Source organism: Dipodomys merriami, unplaced genomic scaffold (assembly GCF_024711535.1).
Source record: "Dipodomys merriami isolate MVZ:Mamm:240054 unplaced genomic scaffold, mDipMer1.0.p SCAF_68, whole genome shotgun sequence".
Classification (NCBI taxonomy): domain Eukaryota; kingdom Metazoa; phylum Chordata; class Mammalia; order Rodentia; family Heteromyidae; genus Dipodomys; species Dipodomys merriami.
Window position 1 is genome coordinate 1,512,501 of NW_027206268.1, and position 24,565 is coordinate 1,537,065.

At 45.0% G+C, this 24,565-nt stretch overlaps 1 protein-coding gene across 1 annotated transcript in view; it reads right to left on the bottom strand.

Moving 5' to 3' along the window:
- The window catches only part of Cpne4 (copine 4), a 71,890-nt gene extending 48,808 nt beyond the window's left edge, over nucleotides 1-23,082 (bottom strand). The window contains exons 1-5 of the mRNA XM_070005416.1: nucleotides 22,909-23,082; nucleotides 12,057-12,128; nucleotides 9,210-9,284; nucleotides 7,691-7,774; nucleotides 5,196-5,285 (exon numbers count right to left, since the gene is read on the bottom strand). Coding sequence (XP_069861517.1) covers nucleotides 5,196-5,285; nucleotides 7,691-7,774; nucleotides 9,210-9,284; nucleotides 12,057-12,128; nucleotides 22,909-22,929 — 342 coding nt within the window. The 5' untranslated portion in view covers nucleotides 22,930-23,082. The remainder of the gene's footprint in view (nucleotides 1-5,195; nucleotides 5,286-7,690; nucleotides 7,775-9,209; nucleotides 9,285-12,056; nucleotides 12,129-22,908) is intronic.
- Nucleotides 23,083-24,565: the final 1,483 nt, after the last annotated feature.

Here is a 24,565-nt window from a genome sequence, read left to right on the forward strand (position 1 = left end):
GATCGAGCGCTGACTCCAAACCATCCTTGTTGCTTTGAAATACTTTCACTGGTGGAAGAATCGTTAAACAAGAAGACCCAAAGTGAAATGAGCAGAATGTTGGTTTCAGAAAGAAATGAGCAGGTGGCAGGTATAAAGACACAGAGAAACTGCAGGAGAGTCATTGGGAATTAGTCAGATTTGCTAAAGTTTGACAACATTGTTCTGATGATGAGGATGATGATGATTAATTTGCCAGTCCCAGGGCTTGAACTCAGGGCACTGTCCCTGAGCTTCTTTTGCTCAAGCTAGCACTCTACCACTTGGGCCATAATACCACTTCAGGCTTTTTTCTGTGTATGTGGTACTGGGGAATCGAACCTAGGGCCTTGTGCATGCTAGGCCAGCACTCTACCACTAGGCCACCTTCCCAGCCCCTCTGCTCATGTATTTTGCCTGAAAGTCTATTGTGGTGTGGTGCATTTTCTGCCTGGAAGGGTCTGTGTAGCGGGGTGGAGGGAAGTGTGAGAGTTAATGAGGAGGGCTGGCTTTGGGTGGATTAACGAGCAGGAGGTAATTCTTTCTGACAAGTTCCATTTAGTGATTTTTATTCTTCCATCAGACGAGCTGTCACAAAGTGTTTTGAATGCCAGTGTAATCAGGCACACGGGCTGGTGTGCAGCAATAATCACTGCTCAGGCAAAGGAAAGCGAAGCGTGGAGAGATACTTAGTGGAGAAAGTTCTGAGGATCAGAATCTGCAGGATGGACCCTTCTTCCTTCCTCCACTTAAAGGCTTTCATTAGACCCTCTTTGTCTCCCCCTTCTCCCCCTTCTCCTGATTGATTCCATCATTGGAGGGGGGGGGAAAAATCTCATGGCTTAAAAGTAAGCCGGGATTTATGATTCTTCACCCTAGACTTGGTCTTTGCTGTTTCAAAGACTGTTCAAAGGCAGTTAAGTAGAAATCCAGGAAGTGATGCCAGGGAAAACAAAAGGGACCTGACATTTGGAAAATCCCACAGGGCTGTTTTTCTTTTTCCTCTTCTTTTCTGAGAAGAATTTAGGACCCTTTGCTGTCCGGAAGCTATGTTGTCAGCGTCGGCTTGGGCCAAGATGAAAGCAAGGAAGGGAGGGAGGAAGTAAAGGAAGGAAGCAAGGAAGGAAGGAAGGAAGGAAGGGAGGGAGAGAGGGAGGGAGGGAGGGAGGAAGGGAGGGAGGGAGGGAGGGAGGGAGAAAGGTAAGCTTCCACAGGTGAATTTAAACTTGCCTTAACTGAAAAGAAGCGCCCTAGATCAAAATTTCTGATGGAATTATTGAGCAGATTGTATGCAAGGGTAAAAAAAAAAAAAAGACTAGAAGGAGGGAATCCCCCCCCCCCCAGGAATACAAAAGAACACATGTAATATCAAAATATGGATGGGTATGTCTCCTAAAGAACTTAACTAATGAAACTAAGAATCTGCACATATATCCAGTAATTCACCCACCCACCCCTCATCCATCCACAAACCTACCTGTCCACCTACCATCCATCCACAAACCTACCTGTCCACCTACCCACCCCCCCACACCTACCCACCCACCCATCCATCTACCTATCCACCCACCAATCCATCCATCTACCCACTCACCCACCCATCCATCCACCTATCTACCCACACATTCATCCACCTACCCACGCACCCACTCATCCATCCATCCATCCATTCATCTATCCAGCCATCCACCCACCCACCCACCCATCCATCCACCCACCCACCTACCTACCCACTAAGCAGATACTTTTTTAAAAATTGCTTTATTTACTTATTTATTGCTGGTATCACATAGAACCATATGTTTGCTGGTCTTGTGTTCTCAGCAGGCATTTATACTGCTCGAGCCATGCCTCCAGCCTAAGCAGATACGTATTAAGAATATAGTGTGTGCTGGTGGCTCACGTCTACAATCCTAGCTCCTTGGGAAGCCAGGAGCGGAAAAATCTTGGTTTGAGGCCAGTAGGAGCAGAAAGGTTTGCAAGACCCTAGCTCAAAAATAGGAAAACAACAACAACAACAAAAATCAGGGCTTGAGGTGTGGCTAAAACCAACCTGGTGAAACACAAGTCAAACTCCAATACCGGCCTCCGAAATACAACGACCAAAGTCTAATAGATGTATATATTCAGATAGCATACTAAAAACCTTTTTAAAAATGTGGAGGGGGATAGAGAATAGTAATAAGGATGATGGGTTTGATCGATGTACATTATGCATATATAAGGATGGTATAATAAAACACCTTTGCATAAATAATATACACTAATAGTAATAAATAGAAATATATATATGTGCAGCACTGAAAAGGTAGCAGTTAATCTGATCTTGGTACTCAGATTTCAGTCAAGGAGACAAACCACAAATACATGACTAAGTAAAAAAAGGTGATTATAGAGGTCAGCGAGTTCACCACGAGGGAGATACATGGAGAGGTAGAATGGAGAATTACTGGAAAATGAAGAACACCAAGGGGTATTTCTCTGACAGGCTGCGTTCGGAGCTGATGTATAAAGGTCAATAAGGTACCCGTTATGCAGAGATAGGGAGGAGGTGTACAGGGGTTGTTGAATGACTTTGTGAGGGACAGGCTGACACTGAAGCCTTACCCTCAATTGCTAGATTAGCAAGCTTTTAGAAGTGTCCTATGCAGGGAACTCTCTGATTCCCGTGTTGTTTATTTATTTGTCCGTCGTGGGGCTTGAACTCAGAGCCTGAACACTGTCCCTTGGCTCTTCAGCTCAAGGCACTCTACCACTTGAGTCACAGCACCACTTCCGGTTTTCTGAGTGGTTTATTGGAGATAAGAGTCTCACAAACTTTCCTGCTTGAGCCGGCTTTGAACCGTGATCTTCAGATCTCAGCCTCCTGAGTAGCTAGGATGACAGGCGTGAGCCACCGGCGCCTGGCTTCATATTTCGCATCTCATAGTACACAGAAGTGATTCCCTATCTCATAATAAGGTAGTGAAACTCTGTACTTCCAATATTCTATAATCTCTATGCTCTACCACTTGAGCCACAGCACCACTTCCGGCTTTTTCTGCTTATGGGGTGCTGAGGAATAGAACCCAGGGCCTCAGGCATGCAAGGTAAGCGCTCTACCACTGAGCCACCTTCCCAGCCCAATTTTTTTTTCTTAATGACACATCAAATTATTGACAGTGTCTCTGACTTTATGAAATATATTAGGTAAATATATTTTTGTCCCCCAGTTAAATGTTAAAATGATATTAAATAAAACATTTTGGTTCAAAAACTCAAGGGGTATTCGTATCCCGATAATTGATTTTCCCCCTAATAATCGTGATGTAACAAAATCTTGACACCGCAGCCCAATAAAGGGGTGTTCAGATAGCACTTGACAATATTGATTTTTAAACCTCAGCTCCCTCATTGATGAAACGATGGCAGCGGAATTTACCTCGCGGCGTTTTAGAAGTGAAGTCATGATTTTTTTATCGGGGCTTTTTATTCCACCCAAATATGCCGTAAAATCGTAAGTAAGTTCATTCAGTCGCTAATAGCAAATAGATCCCTGAGATCTACTGGAGAAGTGTGTTTTTCTTGTTGTGTTGTTTGGAAGACATTTGTAGTATACTGTCATTTCTAGGGTTGCCGTAGCAGACTGGAATCCTCTATTAATATCCGAGGTATTTAGCTGTGTTCCCTATCACAGGAATGTAAGGCTCAGCATATATAGGTGATTGAAAAAAGAAAGGGTCAAGCTTCTGACCTTGAGCTATGTTTAAAAACTATCCAGGCATGGTGATGCGTGCCTGTAGTACAAACTCTAGGGAGGTGGAGGTAGGATTCTGAGTTCCAGGGTTGAAGCCTTTATCTCAAAATAAAATACAATAAAATAAAATCCAAACGAAATAAACATCTCTCTCGCTACAAAATTTTCCACCCCACTGACAACCAAAGACGAGAGAGTGAGAAACGCTGCTGGAAAACCAGTCTGGTTTCTTTCATTTCGAGAAAACTTCAAGGAAAAAAATAAATAGAAAGAAGGAGATGGAGAGGAGAGAGAGAGAGAGAAAGAGAGACAGAGAGACAGACAGACCAACCAATGAAAAGACATCTCACTCAAATAGAATGTTTGGCCTTCATTCAAATTCCAATGTAAAAATACACGGCGAACCAAAATCAGTTGTTCTATAAATGAGCGCATGGAGCAAATCTGAACGAATGGCAGAATTGGCCAGCATTAATATTCTTGGGTGCGAGCGTCCTTTGGTACACGTGTGTTGGAAGGGAGGTTAGCTAGACTTATTGATGTCTTTTCAGAGGAGACGAGATGAGAGTTGTATGATCCTATCACCTGATGATTCCAGATGTCAGTCAACCAACCCAAAGTAGATCCACCCGGCTTACATCAACTGACCACAAACGCTGGAGGAAGTCAAACAAAGCCAGCCTGATCAGCTATACCCCACTTGCCAAGATATAGAACGATCGGCTACACAAATGTCACATTCAACCATTAGATCTCTGTTCTGCCACAAAATACTGTATTCAACTATGAAATCTGGAGCTGGTGTGTCATGCGACAATTGATGATTGATCGAGAGATATTTCACATTTTTACAGCTTCCAGTTATACCAGGAAGTTAAGACGGTAGTTGTATTGATCAGAAGCTAGGGCCTTTGTTGATAGAGCACAGTTATTGCCTAATTATCACTTTCTCTAGCAGAAGAAAATCCTATCTATCTGTCTATCTATCATCTATCTATCTATCAGTCTGTCTGTCTGTCTGTCTGTCTGTCTGTCTGTCTGTCTGTCTGTCTGTCTGTCTGTCTGTCTGTCTGTCTGTCTATTTCCAGTTGTGGGGCTTGGACTCAGGGCCTGGGCACTGTCTCTGAGCTCTTCAGCTCAGAGCAAGTGCTCTCTTGCTTGAACCACAGCACCACTTCTGGTTTTCTGGTGGTTCATTGGAATTAAGAATCTCACAGACTTTCTTGCCCAGGCTGGCTTTGAACCTCGATCTTCCAATCTTAGCTTCCGAAGTAGCCATATATACATATATATGCACACACACAAATACTCTCTCTCTCTCTCTCTCTCTCTCTCTCTCTCTCTCTCTCTCTCTCTCTCTCTCTCTCTCTCTCTCTCTCTCTCTCACACACACACACACACACACACACACAAAATCAGATTTCTTAAATAGGCATCTGACCTTCAGTCGGCGGTCTGGATCTCCGCTGCAGAGAGAATTTACAGAGACTTTGAAGGACTTCCAGGCTGGGCTTAAGTTATTCATCACAACCTGGGAAGAGGAAGAGGAAGACGTGTGAGTTAGAGGAGTGGATTCTGGACATTTTTATATCTCCACATAAGAACAGGCTGGCGAAGCCATGGTGGTGGCCTGTGAACAGAACCATGGTCTAGAATACGTGGCTTAACCAGGACCTGGAGGAGAAAATCTGGTCCCTGGCTGGGTCAGGGGGCTGTTTCATGAATAATGGGTGGTAATGTTTTCCACCGTGGATACTGACGATAAGCCTGGAAACAACTGTTCTGGAAACAGGGTAGCTAGCAGCCGTTAGGTGATGAATTTAGGGAGACAATGCTGGTGGCTCTGGTGGTTCACCCCTGTAATCCTAGCTACTCAGGAAGCTGAGATCTGAGGATCTCGGATCAAAGCCAGCCTAGGTAAGAAAGCCTGTGAGACTCATCTCCAAGGAACCACTCAGAAAACCAGAAGTGGCGCTGTGGCTCAAGTGGTAGAGCGCCAGTCTTGAGCTGAAGAGCTGAGGGACAGCGCCCAGGCCCAAGCTTCACGACCGACAAAACAAAAACAAAAATAAAAATAACCCCCCAAAAACCCTATAAATTCTTAGGTTCCACCCACTCCTACTTTCAGACTCTGCTCTGAGGGATGTTCACATGAGAGCTAAATGAAATTCTTTCCTATTGATTTCTTTTTTTCTTATGACTCCATTTAGGTAATATTCCTCTTAGAAAAACCTCAGCGTTTCTAAAAGAAATATTAGTTCTCTACCCAACCCAATTACTTCCTGAGAGAGTCGTGTACTGGATTCGGGGGGTCATGAATGACATGGCAGACTCGTTATTCAACGTATTTGGGGTGGTTTAAAGCATAGGAATCCTGTTCCCTGGCACATGGGTCTTGATTCCTGCTACCCTGAGGATGATCGAGTTACAGTGGGATGGAAAATTAGATCTCCTGGATGGAGTTGGGCTCATTTTAATTCCCTGTCTGTATGCTAAGACATGAAGAGGCTTCCATGCAATTATTTTGGGAAACTGAAGAAAAAGGCAAGTCAGAATTCCAACTTGAAATTCCTTATGGATTTTCAAATCTGTGTTTAGCTCTGTGTGTGTGTGTGTGTGTGTGTGTGTGTGTGTGTGTGTGTGTGTATGTGTGTGTGTGGTGTGTGCAAGTGTATGCGTCATGGCTTAAACTCTTGGAACTTTGTGCTCTTGGTTGACTTTCTTGGGAATTCTAGCAGACGTTCCTGTCCAGGCTGGCTTTGAATCTCAAACCTCTAATCTCAGCCTCCTGAGTAGAGAAGATGACAAGAGTATCCCACCCCCTCTTCCCCTTCCACCCCACCCAGAGTCTGGTATGGAAGACAACCTTTATAAGCCATTTCATAGGTCAAACATTAATATCCATAATCTACAAAGAGCTCAGAACAACTCAACAGCAAAAGATGAAATGGTCCAGTTGCTAATAGGCAAACAGATCCAATAAGTGTGCAGCAAGAGAAGCACAAATGGCTAATAAATGCATGGCACATGGTTCAACATCTTTAGCCATAAGAGGAAATGCAGATCAAAATTACACTAAGATTCCATCTCAGCCCATCCTGATGGAAATCATTCAGAAAACAAACAACAAACACGTATGAGGATATAGGAGGAAAATCAACAGGGGCAGGGGGTGGGGGTGGGGGAGTGTTATCAACAATCCTACACTGACACCGCTGGTGAGAATGTAGACTAGTGCAAACACTCAAGACATTAAATGGCTCACGCCTGTAAATCCTAGAGACCCAGGAGGCTGAGATCTGAGGATCACGGTTCAAAGCCAGCCCGGGCAAGGAAAGTCCGTGAGACTCTTATCTCCAATGAACCACTCAGAAAACTGGAAGTGGCGCTGTGGCTCAAGTGGTAGAGTGCTCGCCTTGAGCTGAAGAGCTGAGGGACAGTGCCCAGAGTTCAAGCCCCATGACTGACTAAAACAAGACAACAACAACAACAAAACCTATCTTATGGCCTGACTATACCCTTCTTGGCATATATATATATATATATATAGATAGATAGATAGATAGATAGATAGATATGCTTATATATATATATATATATATACATATATAGGCATATATATGCCAGGAAGGGTATAAATATATATGCACATATATATGTGTGTATATATGTATATATGCGCATATATACATATATAAGAATTATGTATATATATACACATACACACACTGTAGTATTACTAGTATGTGATAATTCAACGAGGTCAATCCATCACCTTAGGAAGCAAGCCTGAAGGCCAAGAAGACTCTTCTTGGAAGTGGCGCTTTAGCTCAAGTGGTAGAGCGCTCGCTTTGAGCTGAAGAGCTGAGGGACAGCGCCCAGGCCCAGAGTTCAAGCCCCACAACCGAAAAAAAAAAAAAAAAAGACTCTTCTTACCTCAGTCCGGTGTACAAGCTGCTGAGTGGCATCATCATTCATCCGGAAAATTTCCAGAAAGGGGTCAGATTTACTGAAGAAATCCTAAAACAGACAGATGGCAACAACTTGGGTTGTATCCCGCCAGAAACTGCGTACAAAAGATATCCTAGGCTGGGAAGGTGGCTCAGTGGCCTAGCAGGCCTGAAGCCCTGGGTTCGATTCCCTCAGTATACCACAAACACAGAAAAAGCCAGAAGTGGCGCTGTGGCTCAGGTAGTAGAGTGCTAGCCGTAAGCAAAAAGAAGCTCAGGGATAGCGCCCAGGCCCTGAGTTCAAGCCCCAGGACTGGCAAGAGATAAAAAGATATCATAAAGTAACCCCTTTCTCTTAAGCCTGGAAGTTATGAGTTTCCCCCCATGGCTAATATTCTCCAAAGGACATCCTAATGGCTCTGGTAACTTGACCTTAGTCAGTGTGGCTTTCTAGAAGATTTCCAACCACTCGGCCCCCATTCTTCATTTCAGGGTCAGTTTTTTTATGACGGTCTGTTGGCTTTCTCTGTCTGTTTTCTCCTAGGGGCATCTTTGTGTTGTTGTTATCACTGCTGTTCATAAGATCCCTGAATATTTAATCCTGTCTGGGTTCTCAATTTCTCAGGGGCTGCAGACTAGCAAACATGGAGTGACCCTTGCATTATTTTCCATTAGAATCTCTCTCTCTTCCTCTGTGAGTGGAGTGGGGTGTGCGAGTCACACCTATCAAATGGTATCAAATGGGGCGTGCACAATGCACAAGGGAAGGGGCGTGATCATGTGTGAGGTAAGATCTTAACCCTTTGCTGGCCAAGCACCAGTGCTTAAATAAGTATCACTTTTCTTCTCTTTTTACATTTTCCTGTTTTCCTCTTAACAATGTTTCTATGCCAGGGGTTCATATTCCTATTTTTTCCAAGGACACAGCTGACCGGTGGCATCCTGGGAGCTAAGGAAGTTGTGGTGTCATCATCATCATCATCATCATCATCATCATCATCATCATCATCATCATCATCATCAACATCATCATCATCATCATCATCATAAGTTGTCCTGTTTTAAAGCCAGGCACCGGTGGCTCCTGCCTCTCAATGCAGCTACTCAGGAGGCTGAGATCTGAGGATCGTAGTTCAAAGCCAAGCCAGGCAGGAAAGTCCGTGAGACTCTTATTTCCAATGAACCACCAGAAAACCAGAAGAGGTGCTGTGGCTCAAGTGGTAGAGCGCTCGCCTTGAGGTAAAGAGCAGAGGGACAGTGCCCAGGCCCTGAGCCAAGCCTCTACATGTCCTATTTTAAAGTCACCTCCCCTGTTCCCCACTCCCATATCATCAGCTGCTTCTGGCTTCAGGGGGAGGTGGGGGGAAGGCCTCATTTAATTCAGCACATCCTTCTGAAACTGTGATGGGCTTCATAACCACAAGGCTCGGAAGAGACGCAGAACATCTGCAGGAACATCTGGTGCTGTGTTTACACTTCCACAGGTGTAATGGCAAAGCTCTTACCTTATCATCCAACTTCCGAGCGTTGAAGGCAAGCTCCACGTAGTCGTCATTGCCGGATAATTCTTCAGCAATCACCTGAGGGGGGAGATGAGGAGAAGCACCCATCAACCACAGAGCCAAGGGGAGCGCTCTACCACTTGAGCCTCAGCGCCTCTTCGGGTTTTCTGGTGGTTCATTGGAAATAAGAGTCTCACGGACTTTCCTGCCTGGGCTGGCTTTGAATTGCGATCCTCAGACCTCAGCTTCCTGAGTAGCTAGGATGACAGGTATGAGCCACTGACACCCGGCTAAGAGTTTCTTTACAGGTCACCAGGCATTGGGTGAGACTTGCATACATAATTATGAATGTATGTATGTATGTATGTATGTATGTAAGTATGTATGTATGTAAGTATGTATGTATGTGTGTGTGTGTGTATGTATGTATGTATTTTCCCTCATCGGGAAATTACAAAACAGTTCCTACTTCTCAAAGACTGTTGTGGGATTCAAGAGAAAAAGAGATGAAGGAGAAGAGGGAGAGAGGGAAGGAGGGAGAAGGAAAGAGAGAGGAAGAGAAGGAGAGACAGAAAGAAGAGAAGGCAGAGAAGAAGGAGAAGGAGGCAGAGGAGGAGGAGGAGGAGGAGGAGGAGGAGGAGGAGGAGGAGGAGGAGGAGGAGGAGGAGGAGGAGGAGGAGGAGGAGGAGGAGGAGGAGGAGGAGGAAGAAAAGTGATTTTAAAAAAAAGCCCCAGTTCTGCTGGCTCATTCTAGCTATTCAGGAGGCAAAGATCTGAGGATCACGGTTCAAAGCCAGCCCAGGCAGGAGAGTCCATGAGATTCTTATCTCCAATGAACCACCAGAAAACCAGAAGTAGTGCTGTGAGTCAAGTGGTAGAACACTTGCCTTGAGTAGAGTAGAAAAGCTTAGGGACTGTGCCTAGGCCCTGAGTTCAAGCTCCAGGACTGACAAAACAAACGAACAAACAAACAAAACAACACTGGTACAAGCGGAGAAATGAAATTCTCTAAGAAGCTCTTTTATGAGAAATCACTCCCTGTCCTTTCTCAGCCTTTTGACTAACATCAAATGTCACAAGAAATCCCCCTTCCAATATTTAATAACTCATGACTCTTAAGGCCCTGGAACAGAAGTCGGTGAGAAAAGTCCGTAGGAAAACAGTAACAATAAAAGCCTGCCAAACCCAGAGTCTAGGGTGGCTGCATGTGGGGTAGATCATTTATAAATAACATTAGGATTTTTAATCAAGTGCTCGGGGACCATGATACACAAAAACCCTTATCAAATGGGATATTTTGAGACCCTGGTATTTAATTCAATGTTATCTCTATTCTCTCAGGGCTCAACTTTCCCATTATTCACGGCTCTGAATACCCAATGGTAACTTTTGCAAACGTATTTGTCCCTAATGTTAAAGAGACATATACCCCACACAAGAGAAGCTACCGGCAATTGCAAATCTTAAGTCTAGGGCTAATAGGAGACATGTAGGAACTGCTTTGTAACCCAGGAATCATAGTTATACTTTTTATTTGATTCCACTTTTTATTTTTTTGGTCAGTCATGGGGCTTGAACTCTGGGCCTAGGTGCTGTCCCTCAGCTCTTCAGCTCAAGGCGAGCGCTCTACCACTTGAGCCACAGTGCCACTTCCGGTTTTCTGGTGGTTCATTGGAGATAAGAGTCTCACGGGGGACTTTCCTGCCTGGGCTGGCTTTGAACCGTGATCCTCAGATCTCAGCCTCCTGAGTAGCTAGGATGACAGGTGTGAGCCACCAGCACCCGGCTTTTCTGATTCCCTTTTGTCTTTCCTGTGATAGGGCTTTCTCTCATACTCTAATATTCTTACACTATTATATGCTTTGAAAAAGCTTAGGAAAGTTACCCTATTTTCTACCTGTGGAGGTCATGAATTTCTAACATTTTCCAGAAGCTGTTGAAGTCATTGTTTTGTTTGACCCAAGGACCCAAGATTAAGAGGAATTCGTAAATACCTAAAATTAAGAAGACTTTATGTGGCGCTGTGGCTCAAGTGGTAGAGCGCTCGCCTTGAGCTGAAGAGCTGAGGAACAGTGCCCAGGCCCAGAGTTCAGGCCCCAGGACCAACAACAATAACAAAAAAGTAAATACTTGACTAAAACTGAGTAAAAACAAAGTCAGGAGTTTTTTTTTTCCTCTTGACAATTTGCCTTTCTTGCCACTTTGCTTTTCTTTGTCTCTGTCTCTGTCTGTCTGTTTCTCTCTCACACACACATATACCATCTTTCTCTCTGTCTCTGTCTCTGTCTCTGTCTCTCTCTCTCTGTGAGAATTAAGACTTTAACAGTATTTACCCCAGCGTTTGGTTTATTGCCTAAGAAGCAGAGAAGACAGCATTGAACATTTCCTCTTCTGTATGATAGTTGGGAGTTAGGGTACCTAATTCTGTACCTACTAAACACAGGATTACTTAGATCTGTACATACATTGATTGATTGATTGATTGATTGTTGGTCGTGGGGCTTGAACTCTGGGCCTGGGCGCTGTCCCTCAGCTCTCCAGCTCAAAGCGAGCGCTCTACTACTTGAGCCACAGCGCCACTTGCAGGTTTTTTTTTTTCTGCTTCTGTGGTGCTGAGGAAGCGAAGCCAGGGCCTCAGGCATGCAAGGCAAGCGCTCTACCACGGAGCCACCTTCCCAGCCCTATGTATTTATTTTAAATTAAACTAAAAGCAGAAATTGTTTTCGACCCATCAAGGGTGGAGCTCGCGCGATCAAGAGTTACTTTCGGCTAAGAGCCGCGATGACTGGACAGGGGAGCAGTGTGTATTGCGGGGAACCGTGGCGGCGGAGGCCGGCAGGAGAGGCTCACCGTGATGGAAGACTTGCGGGCCGTGTTCCCGTGCTTCAGCAAGGCCTTGGACAGCTTCCTCTGGGAGACAATCTGCCCAAGAGCAAACAGAAAGGAAGAGGTCCTCGTCATGTACCTGTGCGTCTATTTTATTTTTCCCCCACAGGATCCTGCATCCATAGCGCAGGTGGTATCTTTGTCGATTTGTATTCCCAGGTTCAACCTTATGCCTCTGATAAATCAGGTTTTCCCTCCTTCCCTCCCTGCCTCCCTCCCTCCCTTCTTTCCTTTCTTCCTTCCTTCCTCTCTCCCTTCCCCTCCCTTTCTTTCCTCTTTCCCTCCCTCCCTTCCTTCCCTCCCTCCCTTCCTTTCTTCCTTTCCCTTCCCCTCCCTCCCTCACTCCCTTCCTTTCCCTCCCTCCATCCCTTCCTTCCTCCCTCCCTTCCTTCCTTCCTTCCCTCCTTCCTTCCTTCCTTCCTTCCTTCCTTCTTCCCTTCCTTCCTCTTTCCCTTCCCCTCCCTCCCTCTCTCCCTCCCTTTCCATCCCTTCCTTCCTTCCTCCCTCTCTCCCTCCCTTCCTTCTGTCTTTCCTTCCTTCCTTTTCCTTCCTTTCTTTCCTTCCTTCCTCCCTCTCTCCCTCCCTCCCTCCCTTCCTTCCTTCCTCCCTCCCTCCCTCTCTTCCTTCCTCCCTCCCTCCCTCCCTCCCTTCCTTCCTTTCTTCCTTCCTTCCTTCCTTCCTTCCTCTCTTTCTTCCTTCCTTCTTCCCTTCTTTCTGCTTTCCCTTCCTCCCTCCCTCCCTCTGTCCCTCTATTTCCATCCCTTCCTTCCTTCCTCCCTCCCTCCCTCCCTCCCTCCCTTCCTTCCTTCCTTCCTTCCTTCCCTTCCTCCTCCCTCCCCCTCCCTCCCTCCTTCTTTCCCCCTAGCCAGGACTGGGGCTTGAACTCGAGGCTCTGTTCTTTATCTCTTTTTTCTGTTTTTCATTTTTTGCTCCAGGCTGGATTCTATTGGATCCACACTTCACTGCCCAGACGCCGTTCCTTCCCTTGTCCTCCTGTCTCATCCACGTCACTTATCCAACCCCATGGTTCTTCACATGACCTCAGCATTCCCGCCTCCAGCCTGCTGTGTGCCCAGGGGTGGGGACAGCCTCTTCAGAGACCATCCCTGCCCTCTCTGTTCATCTAGACGAAACAGCATTACCACATATGGGGTGCCAAGAACTTGCCTCTTACCAGGTAAGTTCTTGGGAGACCTGACTTCCTAGGCAAAAGGTGTTTGGCCATACAACTAGCTATCCTAAAGAGTCGACAAAACAGACTTGTTTCCTGTCTCCCGGGGCCTCCGATCTCAGCTCCCACGAAATGAGCCATCATGTTTTCCCCCCACACAGTAATAAAGATGAATAAGAAAGACGGTGTCATTCATATTGTCCTTCTTAGGACTACCGGGCAAAAAACAGCAGGGATACCAGGCCGGCATGAAGTCCATTTGTTGCCAGGCACAGGCTCTGCTGCTTTGGAAGCAACTGAACCAGGCTGACCACAGAGACCTTAGGCCTTGTCAGAGAATGAGGAAGTAGGAGATGGATGAGTAGTTTGTTCTGGCTGCCACTGACATTGGAGGCCCAGAAAGAATAAGATTTGTCTGGCCTCGAGGCCAAAGGAGAGCTGGCGCTGGTCAGAAGTCCTCTGACTTAATCCTTTGTACCGCATCATGGGGTCACCGCTGCCCACCCCAGCATTTAGCCCAAGGGTGAACCCCACAGGGTCCAGGCACAGAATTGCAGAGACACAGATCTAAGCTCAGACGCCTGGGTTGAAGTCCTCACCTCCCTGTTCGAAAACGGTATGGACAGAAGCAGATGACGTCAACGTGTAGGTGCTTAGCAGGTGAAGGAATGAAGAGATTGGCACGCTTACCCCCAAACTCCCCTTTCCAGGGATTTTTCTGAGGGTTAAATAAGATCATTGGGACAAAAAGATTTCCGTACAGACTTGGTCAGCCTCGCGTACCATCTCATCCTGATGGCAACGCATGCAGTAAGTGTGGGGTTCATGGAAGAGAGGGAGAATTGTGTAGAGGGCTTGGTTTTCAGATGACTGTTATCCTTAGTAGCTCTGAGACACAACACAGATCCAAAAGAACAGGGCCTCAAGGCTCCACGTGGCTTAGGTGCTTGGGATCTTTTCCGCCAAGCTTCCACCAATGGGGTGTTCCTTGGCAAACAGGAGCCCGCTCTCTTCCCTGAGAGGCTTTGCGGATGTAAGATACCCCTGATAGAAGGCGTCCAGAAAAATCAGTCTTTTCTATGGACCACCTAGGAGGAAGTCAATGGAAAAACTTGGGGGCGGATTTGTTTTTTGCAAGGTGTCTTTTTCTTTTATGTGGGTGATAGGGCTCACTGGGGGCCTGGAGGCTGTCCCTGAGCTCTTTTGCTCAAAGGCTAGTAACTCTACCACTATCAGCCACAGGGGGGTACTTCCGGTTTTCTGAGTGATTTATTGGAGGTAAAGAGTCTCATGGATGTTCTAGCCCCGGGCTGGTTTTGAACCGTGATCCTCAGATCTCAGCTTCCTGAGTAGCTAGGATGACAGGTGCCTGCCTTGTGTAATTTTTTTTTGGGGGGGGTGGAGGGAGAAATTGTTCTGAAGATTCTTTAGATCAAGTCCCTGGGGAAGAGAGAGGGGGCCCGGCCAATCTGTCTTTGATCTCTTGCATTATGATTTTTGATTACCAAAGAGACCCCAAAGGGTCCCTCATCACTAAGAAGTTAAGAAAGAAGCATTGGCCAGGCACCGGTGGCTCACACCTGTTATCCTAACTACTCAGGAGGCTGAGATCTGAGGATTGCCGCTAGAAGCCATTCCAGTGCAGGAAAATCCGTGAGACTCTGATCTCCAATAAACCACTCAGAAAACCCGAAGTGGCGCTGTGGCTCAAATGGTAGAGCGCTCACCTTGAGCTGAAGCGCTGAGGGACAGCGCCCAGGCCCAGAGTTCAAGCCCCACGACCGATTTAAAATAATAATAATAATAATAACAACCATTAACTAAGCCAAAGGTGTTCTGTGCTTCCTCCAAAGCTTAGCATCTCCAGTTCTAGCCTAACATGGAGAAAAGAGAACACTTGTATTTTGAATTAACCTAGCATAGAATTTCAAAGGAGAAAGAAGGGGGGGTGGAAAGCAAAAAGAAAACATACACAATACCTGCTTGGTTTACAAAAATCGTTCCCGAGAGGCATAGATTTCCAAATCAAGGACACAAGGAGGCCAGGGATGAATTAATTAACTTGGTGCGAGGTAGGATGTGGGTCTCTAGGGCTTCTCAATACCAGCACAGGTCAGCAAAGGCCCGGCCTCCCTGGCTAGCTTAGGAGCTCTGGCGGGGAGGTGAGCTGATTTACAAATGCCTTTCTTCTGCGTCTGTAGCATCTGCTCACCAGGATACTCAGGTCCCCGCATTGACCCTGAGCCCATCATCAGAAACCAGGGAGCTAGGATCCTGCCCCCCAAACTCTTTTCTCCCCACTGAGATCCAAAGAAAGAGGAAACTGGCATGAGGGAAAACTGGTTGGCTTAGGAGGCAGAAGGCTAACTAACATCCTGATAACTCCCAGCTTCCTGGGGTCCTGGTCCTCTACCCAATACTCCTGCCAGAGACCATGTCACCACTTCCTCTCGCACCTGCTTAGAAGAGTAGATCGGCCTACGGTTCAGTACTGCCGGGGCTTGTCTACTTTAAGAGATCAATACCCCGGGTTTCCACTTTCCAATGCATCCCAATCTGAGTGCATTTGTGAACAGAGAGCATTTTTAAGGCTTCACACTGACCACAGGGTTGATGATCATAGGTCAGGCATTCACTCGTGAGCTTGGTGGTGCCAACAATATTGTCATCATCATCATCATCATCATCATCATCATCATCATCAGGCCGTGGTGACAAGCGTCTCATGTGGACCAAAAGAATAACAATCCAACACCAGTCAGGCATCAGTGGCTCATGCCAGTTCATCCTAGCTGAGATCTGAAGTCTCCGGTCATCAGGAGGCTGAGATCTGAGGATCGAGCTTTAAAGCCAAACCCTGAGCAGAGGAGTCTGCAAGAACTGGAGGCATGGTAGAGGGTTGAACTTGAGCAAATAAATAAATTTTTAAAAATCCAAATGAAAGTAGGAGGAAGGTTTGACTTCAAGTCCCAGTACTGGTACACACACACACACACACACACACACACACACACACACACACACACACACACACACACACACACACACACACATACATTCAACACCAAGCATTTGGATTTAACAACCCAAAGCACTAAACAATTTCTGTTCCCTAGGCTGTACTACCTCTGGGCTTCTGTTTCATCTGAATCATAAGAAAAAGACATCTTGCAGGGGGCCAGTGGCTCACACCTGTCATCCTAGCTACTCAGGAGGCTGAGATCTGAGGATGGCAGTTCAAAGTCAGCCTGGACAGGAAAGTTCGTGAGACTCTTATCTCCAATGAACCACCAGAAAACCAGAAGTGACGCTGTGGCTCAAGTGGTAGAGCGCTCGCCTGGAGCTGAAGAACTGAGGGACAGCGCCCAGGCCCAGAGTTCAAACCCCATGACTGACAAAAAAAAATCTATATAATGTCAGGAGGGAGAAGGAAGAATGTAGTAAAAAAAATTCAGTTCAATGCATAGCATACAAAATGAAGAAAAGTGAGGGAGGGAGAGATGGGTGAGAATGATCAAAGGGGTGATGTTGATCAAGACACATGGTATTACTAAGTTGCTTGTTGAATGGCAACACCTTTGTACAACTACTTAAAGATTATATGAATATGTAATATAATATAATATATATGCTAATGAGGATGCAAACAGACCAAGTGACTTCTCACTGAGCAGAAAGAATTTTTTTTATAACGCCCAAGGAAGCAAATAAAAGGCTATGACTTGGGACTCCAGGAGGAATATAATATATTATATTATAAATTATATATTGTATTATAATATAATATATAATATTATTATATACTTTGTATATTATATTATATTGTGTATAATTTATATATTATAAATACTCTATGTTCATATATTATATAATATTGTATATAATATAACATGTAAAATATATAATAATATATATTATAAATAAAATTATTACATTTATTATAAATACTATATATTATCTAATATATGAATATATCTCTATCTATCATCTATCTATCTATCATCTATCTATCTGAATCTACATAGTGTTTTCCAATTGGGCATGAGTTCTTTGAAGAAGGACTTGGAGCAAAACAGGTTTAAGTCCCAGGTCCTGTACTTCGTAGCTGTCTGATGTTGCTTCTGTAACTTTTTCCCCAGGTTAGTCTAAAATTTCTTTGCCTGTAAGAGGACCACCATGGTAGTGTCTCCCTCGCTAACACACCGCATTGATTAAAAAGAAGTAAGAAGTAACAGAGTTGCCCTAGCCCACTACCTGGCAAACAAAATAGTCTTTGAGATGTCAATAAATACGGTTTATGACTTGGGAGGCAGGGGGAGATGTCCCCTGGTGGCTGAACTATAGGTATACGGACAAAATAATAAAAGAATAGGAAATGTAACAAACAATAAAACAGGATGTGAAGTGATGCTAGCTGGCCCTTCTAGAGAGACACCCAAGGATCAGACAGCACATAACCACGTCCCATGATTCATTCCCCTCAGCCATCTGCCGAGAACATACAGTTCCTCCTGGAGTCCCAGGACATGGCCTCTCTATTTGCTTCCTTGGCCTTGTTTTCCCCTTTTTAAAAAACGCTTCCTGCTCAGTGGGACACCACTTGCTGTGTGTGTACCCCCGTTAGCATGTGGAGGGGTGCTGTTTTCTTTTCCTAAGCCAAGAGTCTGTTGCTCCTTCCGCAAGACAGAAGGGAGAGGATGGCATAGCAGATGGTCCTGGGAAACTCTGGTAGGAGACGGGAAGAGACGGGCTCTGTGACTTCCTGTATGGTTTTTCTGGGGGGGGGTGTGAAGGGGGACATGTGTTCTCTCTCTCCTTGGGCCCTCCATTGTGGTAAGATGGGAGAAAGAAGGAGGGAACAGATGACACTGTACGAAGGGAAATGTACTCATCCCCTGAGCTGTGTAAATGTAACCCCTCTGTAAAACAATAAAGTAAATTTTATATATACACACATACATATGTCTGTGTATATATATGATATATTATATATATATATCATATATATATGTATATATGAGCCAGTGGCTCATGCCTGTCATCCTAGCTACTCAGGAGGCTGAGATCTTAGGATTGCGGTTCAAAGCCAGCCTGGGCAGGAAAAGCCATGCGACTCTTACCGCCAATAAACCACTAGAAAAAAACAGAAATGGTGCTGTGGCTCAAGGGGTAGAGCGCTTGCCTTGAGCTGAAGAGCTGAGGGACAGCGCCCAGGCCCAGAGTTCAAGCCCCATGACCAAACAACAACAACAACAACAACAACAAAAACTATTAAAATACTTGCCCAAATTACCTCCCCGAATGATTTCAGAGATCTGACTTTAAACCCCTGTTTTAGCTGGGCCCCAGTGGTTCACGTCTAAAACCCTTAACTACTCAGGAGGCTGAGATCTGAGGATCACAGGTGGATGCCAGGCCGTGCAGGAAAGTCCGTGAGAAGCTTTTCTCCAAATAACCACCAAAAAAAAAATCTGAAAATGAAGCTGTGTGTCTCAAGTGGTAGAGCACTAACCCAGAGGAGAAAAAGCTCAGAGACAGCGCCAGGGACCTGAGCTCAAACCCCAGGACCAGCACAAGAAAGAAAGACAGAAACCAAAGTATTCCAGCATAATTAGAAAGGCCTATTTTTAATCTCTTTTTTTTGGGGGGGGGTGGGGGTGAGGGTGGGGTTCACTCCTACATACTCCTTACTTTGACAGATTAAGAACATTAACTTGGTTTGCCCTATTTCAGCCAGCCCGGTTCTTGTTTGATAAACACTGCCGATTTGAGATGTCAATCACGATGTCTTTAGCTCCAGGAATGGAAAATCACATCTGAAATAGTTTTCACAGCAGGACATTCATTTTCTCATAATACAGAGTCCACAGATAGAGCAGCTCCGACTCACATCATTGGGCTCTCATCTTTGCCGGACGGTTGCAGTGGTCCTAGTATCACAGGCTGAGAGTAACCATGTCTTCATAATCTTTACATTTCCCTGTTAGAACTGGCCATATGCACATCCCTGAACCCCTAAATCAATCTTGGATAAGAGGTTTAGGGATGGCTGAGGGTATTCAGGTCTATTTGTGAGCTAGGGAGAAGACTGTTTTCCTTTCTTCCTTTCTTCCTTCCTGCCTTCCTGCTTCTCTGCCTTTGTTTTGTCTATGTATCTATGTATCTATCTATTGCTTTTCTGGGGGGATTGGTCATAAGGCTTGAACTCTGGGCCTGGGTGCTGTCCCTCAGCTCTTCAGCTCAAGGTGAGCGTTCTACCTCTTGAGCCACAGCGCCACTCCTGGTTTTCTGGTGGTTTACTGGACTTAAGAGTCTCAGGGACTTTCCTGCCTGGGCTGGCTTTGAACCGTGATCCTCAGATCTCAGCCTCCTGAGTGGCTAGGATGACAGGCGTGAGCCACCGGTGCCCAGCATGTCCATTGAATTTGAATGACTTGTATTGGCCCACCCTTTCTCTCTCCATCACCTGCCCACCATCCTTTCCTTCCCCCAACCCCCACTGCTGTTAAACTAGAAGTTGGTTGTTCAAAGGAATTCCACCCTCAGAATCCTTCCCTGCTTGTACCATATTTTAGTCAATATGTTTGTGTGTCTGTCTCTCTCCCTGTGTGTGTATGTATGCATATGGCCCTGTATATATTTTCATCTATGCTTATAGTTTACCTCTGACCTCTACACATGAAAGAAAACAAGTGGAGCGGGATGTTTTAAACATGGCCCTAGGATAGAAAATGATGACCATTGTCAGCGTCTGATTGCTAAGACAGTTTGAGTGGGATATAAGTTAGGCCACAGATAAGTGCTGCTCCAAACCACCCCCATTTCTGAGCTGTACACTACTGTCTTCTACCCTCCAGTACTTGTATTTCTTTTCTGGTCAGTGTTTGCTGATTGTTAGAGCAACTTTGCTCTTATCTTCATCAAGAAGTGGTGGGATTTTGGAAGGCAGTATGGAGGGTCCTCAAAAGACTACACACCGAGCTGCCCTATGACCCAGGAATCCCACTTTTGGGTATTTACCCAAATGATCACAAACAAAGTTATACCAAAGCTACCAGCACAACCATGTTCATCACCGCATTATTCACCATAGTTACGATATGGAACCAACCCAGATGCACCTCAGTAGATGAATGGATCAAAAAAATGTGAAACACACACACACACACACACACACATAATGGAATTCTATGCCTCCATCAGAAAGAATGACTTTGTCCCATTTGTTAGGAAATGGAAAGACTTGGAAAAAATTATAAGTGAAGTAAGCCAGGCCCAAAGACACATAGGTCCCATGGTTTCCTGTATTTGCAATAACTAGTATAAGTTTAGGACAAGCAGAAAAGGTCAAAAGCTATGTACATAGGACCATATAAGATGATGTTAAGTGAAATGAACCCCAAGATAGGGACACAAGAGTTTTTACCTTTCTTGCTGTTGTTTTTATAATGTACTTATAGTGTACTATGCCATTTTTTTGTTTCTTTGTATGTTCTTCCCCCATGGTATAACCCCTGTTGTCACTATATTTGATTCTGGTACCCTGCATCTTGTATATACATTTTTCTAATTTGGGGAGGGGAAGGGATATAACAAAATGCTTAAATAAGGATACAGGATGACCCATTGTAATGATGAGATGTACAAGACACTATGTTGAAAATGAACTTTACATCTTGGCGGGGGAAGGAAGGAGTTGGGGAGGTGGGAAGGGAAGGGATGGTAGGGGAAAACAAAAGAAGGGGTAACAATACTCAAGAGGAAATGGACTCATCCTGCTCATGTAACTGTAACCCCTCTGTACAGTATCTTTACAATAAAAAAATAATAAAAAGAAGCGGTGGGAACATTTCTAGCCCCTAGTTATCTAGATGCTCCAATGTCTCCATCCCTAGATAAGGTTAACTGATGTCTGCTCTACCCAAAATCTTCCAGAATCCTACTCTCCCCTCACCATAGAATTAAGTCCCCCCACCCCCAGGGTAGCCAACTTCACCGTTCATCTGCCACATCCTGCCTTCCTTGTCTTGTGATCCCTTTTTCCAGATCATGCTGGTGTTTCTTTCCCCAACGTCTCCCTTCCTGTCTCAGAGTTGGCTTGGGGAGGGGGGTGGGGAATCAAACAAAGATGCTGGGCTGCACCATATGTCAGATCTCTTCCTGAACCCGATGAATGCTCTATGTACAATGTTCCCATCTGCTCGGAACCTGTGCTTCCTCCTTTTTTCGTCTCTATTTGGCAGACATACCGCTTTCCTCGGGAAGACCTTCATTGATCCCCCCCTACCCCCCCATTGCTCCCCAACCCAACCCCCATGCCAGTCTCTCCGTGTTCCTTCTCTTCTTTTGTACCCTGGCTTCACCAGGCTTAAAAATCATTGTTATTCATGAGCTGCAGAACCACCTGCCTTCCATCTTTAGTCCAACTAGGCCTTGAGGTACTCTAGGCCAGGGAAAAATAATGTTTTGGCTAACCACTCCCTCTGTGACAGCTACCTTTAAAGGCTGGCACAAAATAGTCCATTGGGTTTGGGAGAGGTGAGGCTTGGGAAGGACTAAAGTTGTACGTTTGGAAATCATTTTCTTTTTTCTTTCTTTCTTTTTTTTTTTTGTCAGTTGTGGGGCTTGAACTCAAGACCTAGGTACTGTCCCTGAGCCGCTCTTTACTCAAGGTAAGCGCTCTACCACTTGAGCCACAGTGCCACTTCCAGTTTTCTGGTGATTTATTGGAGATAAGAGTCTCATGGGGACTTTCCTGCCCGGGCTGGCTCTGAACTGTGATCCTCAGATCTCAGCCTCCTGAGTAGCTAGGATGACAGACGTGAGCCACCAACGCCTAGCATTTAGCTACCTTTGTAGTTTTGTTTTTGTTTTTGTTTTTCTTAAATAGCAACAGTATTCTCTGATTCGGCTTGCTCCCTGAGTCAAAAAATATTTTACATTAGTATGAAGATTATTTGCTCATCAAGTATTTGTCCCTTCCTTGGGCTATTTTTTTTCATACCTCAGAGACTTGGAATAACTCAGAGAAATGCTCTCTGTATCTTCCCTGTCAAGTTCGGGGATGGAACTTTAATAACCACTCAGGACAAGGTTGTAGCTGACACAGGTGCAGAACCCAGAGCCAGAAACACAGTCCACGGGCCAATTAATGGTTATTGACCAATCAATCGAGGGCACTCAGAAGAGAAGATGATTAATCGGGAACAAGAAGTCACATCACAGATTGATATAATAGATGTGATAGTGTCCAGGGAGTAATAACATATTACATGCAAAAGAAAATAAAATCAGGGGTGGGGAAGGTGGCTCAGTGGTAGAGTGCTTGCCTCGCATACATGAGGCCCTGGGTTCGATTCCTCAGCACCACATAAGTAGAAAAAAGCCAGAAGTGGCATTGTGGCTCAAGTGGTAGAGCACTAGCCTTGAGCTGAAGAGCAAAGGGACAGAGTCCAGGCCCAGAGTTCAGGGACCACGACCAACAATAATAATAATAATAATAATAGTAGTAATAGTAATAATAAAATCAATAGGAAGAAGAAAGCAAAGATGAGGCGAGGTGGGGAAAGGAAGCAAAAGGGAGGAGGAGGAGGAGGAGGAGGAGGAGGAGGAGGAAGAAGAGGAAGGGAATGTGTGTTGGCTCACCTGGCCAAGTGTACATTCCATGCCACCTAAGAAATCAGCTTCCTTCAGCCCATTGTGATTGCTGCTGATGTCATGGACTTCAAACCGCAGACGCTGAACCTCTTCAAAGTAGAAATCCACAGTAAACAGTTTGGAGTACACTGGATTTATGCAGGTCCGAATCACCTCTGTCCTATCAACCTGCAACAGAAAAAGAAATCCCCCATTGGGAATTAGGATTTTGGTACGTATTATTATTTATTATTATTATTATTATTATTATTATTATTATTATTATTATTATTATTGACACAACAAAGAATCTGAAGTTTTTGTATTTGAAGATTGAGAGTTATATTATTAGGCAACAGGGCCAGGTGGGCCAGTCAAGAGTAGTTGCCTGGAGCGTCTGAGCAGGAAGGTCTAAGGGCACATCTGGTCCCTGAAGGAACACAATCTGTCATAGATTAGTGATGTCTGACCGGCATGGGTACATGGTAGAATCTCTTTACCACTGGATTCTCAGCACAATGGAGGAGGACAGCCAGGAAAAGGGGGGAATCGAATTACAGATGCCTTTGGTTTCCAGTATGTTCGTGACCAGGTGTGTGATGTCTACCCACTCCTTGTACCCCTTCTGCCACAGTCTGCTCGTTCAGGGAAACCAACACCAGAAGGTTCCAGATTGCAAGGTCACTTCCAGCTCTCCACATTCTTCTGTCTCCTGTGATAATTATTTTTCCTTTTTTTTTTTTGTCCCCTTCTCTCAGATCTATGTCTGACACTTCCAGGCACCGCTCAGTGACCCAGGCCTCTAGGAATTGAATTTCCTGGGATCTCCTGACCTCTAAATGTTGAGGCTGTCAGACAGAAAGAAGATTTGTGTTTTCTGCTGGACTTCCTTGCTGCTAAGATTCTTTTTTACTTTTTAGTCAGTCGTGGGGATTGAACTCTGGGCCTGGACGCTGTCCCTGAGCTCTTCAGCTCAAGGCGAGTGCTCTACCACTTGAGCCACAGCGCCACGTCCAGTTTTCTGTGGTTGGTTGGAGATCAGAGTCTCATGGACTTTCCTGCCCAGGCTGGCTTTGAACCGTAATCCACAGATCTCAGCCTCCTGAGTAGCTAGGATGACAGGCGTGAGCCACTGGTGTCCAGCTCTGCTGAGGTTCTTTTCCTCCATATTTATCACAAGTTTTTTTTTAATGCACAGAGCCATTTATAATCTGAAAAGTTTTAAAGGACCAAGTAGAGTCATCTCAGATCCTAGAGCATCTTCCCAGCCCCTAGAATGAGAATCTTGATCCATGGTACAACATTTATCTAAATCCATAAAACCATGACATCATACAGTAAGGTCTAATTCTACTCACAAGATGTTTTGTGAGAGATTTTGAAATAATCCCCAAGCATCGACTTAGAAGTGGATTGGACATCCTCAAGACACAGATTAAAAAAACAATAAGCTTCGAGTGAGATAAATGAAATGTCGCCACATTTCCCCTTACACATGGAGAGTTGTGTAATTGTAAGTTGGTGAATTCTGCTGGCTATCATTATACGTAACCATGATCTCTGAATAACTTTTTATATTGATATTGCAGAGGGGATACACAGCGAGGTGACAGTTAAGTAAGTCAAGTAATGAGTGTACATCTTTTTTTTGCACCATGTCTCTCCT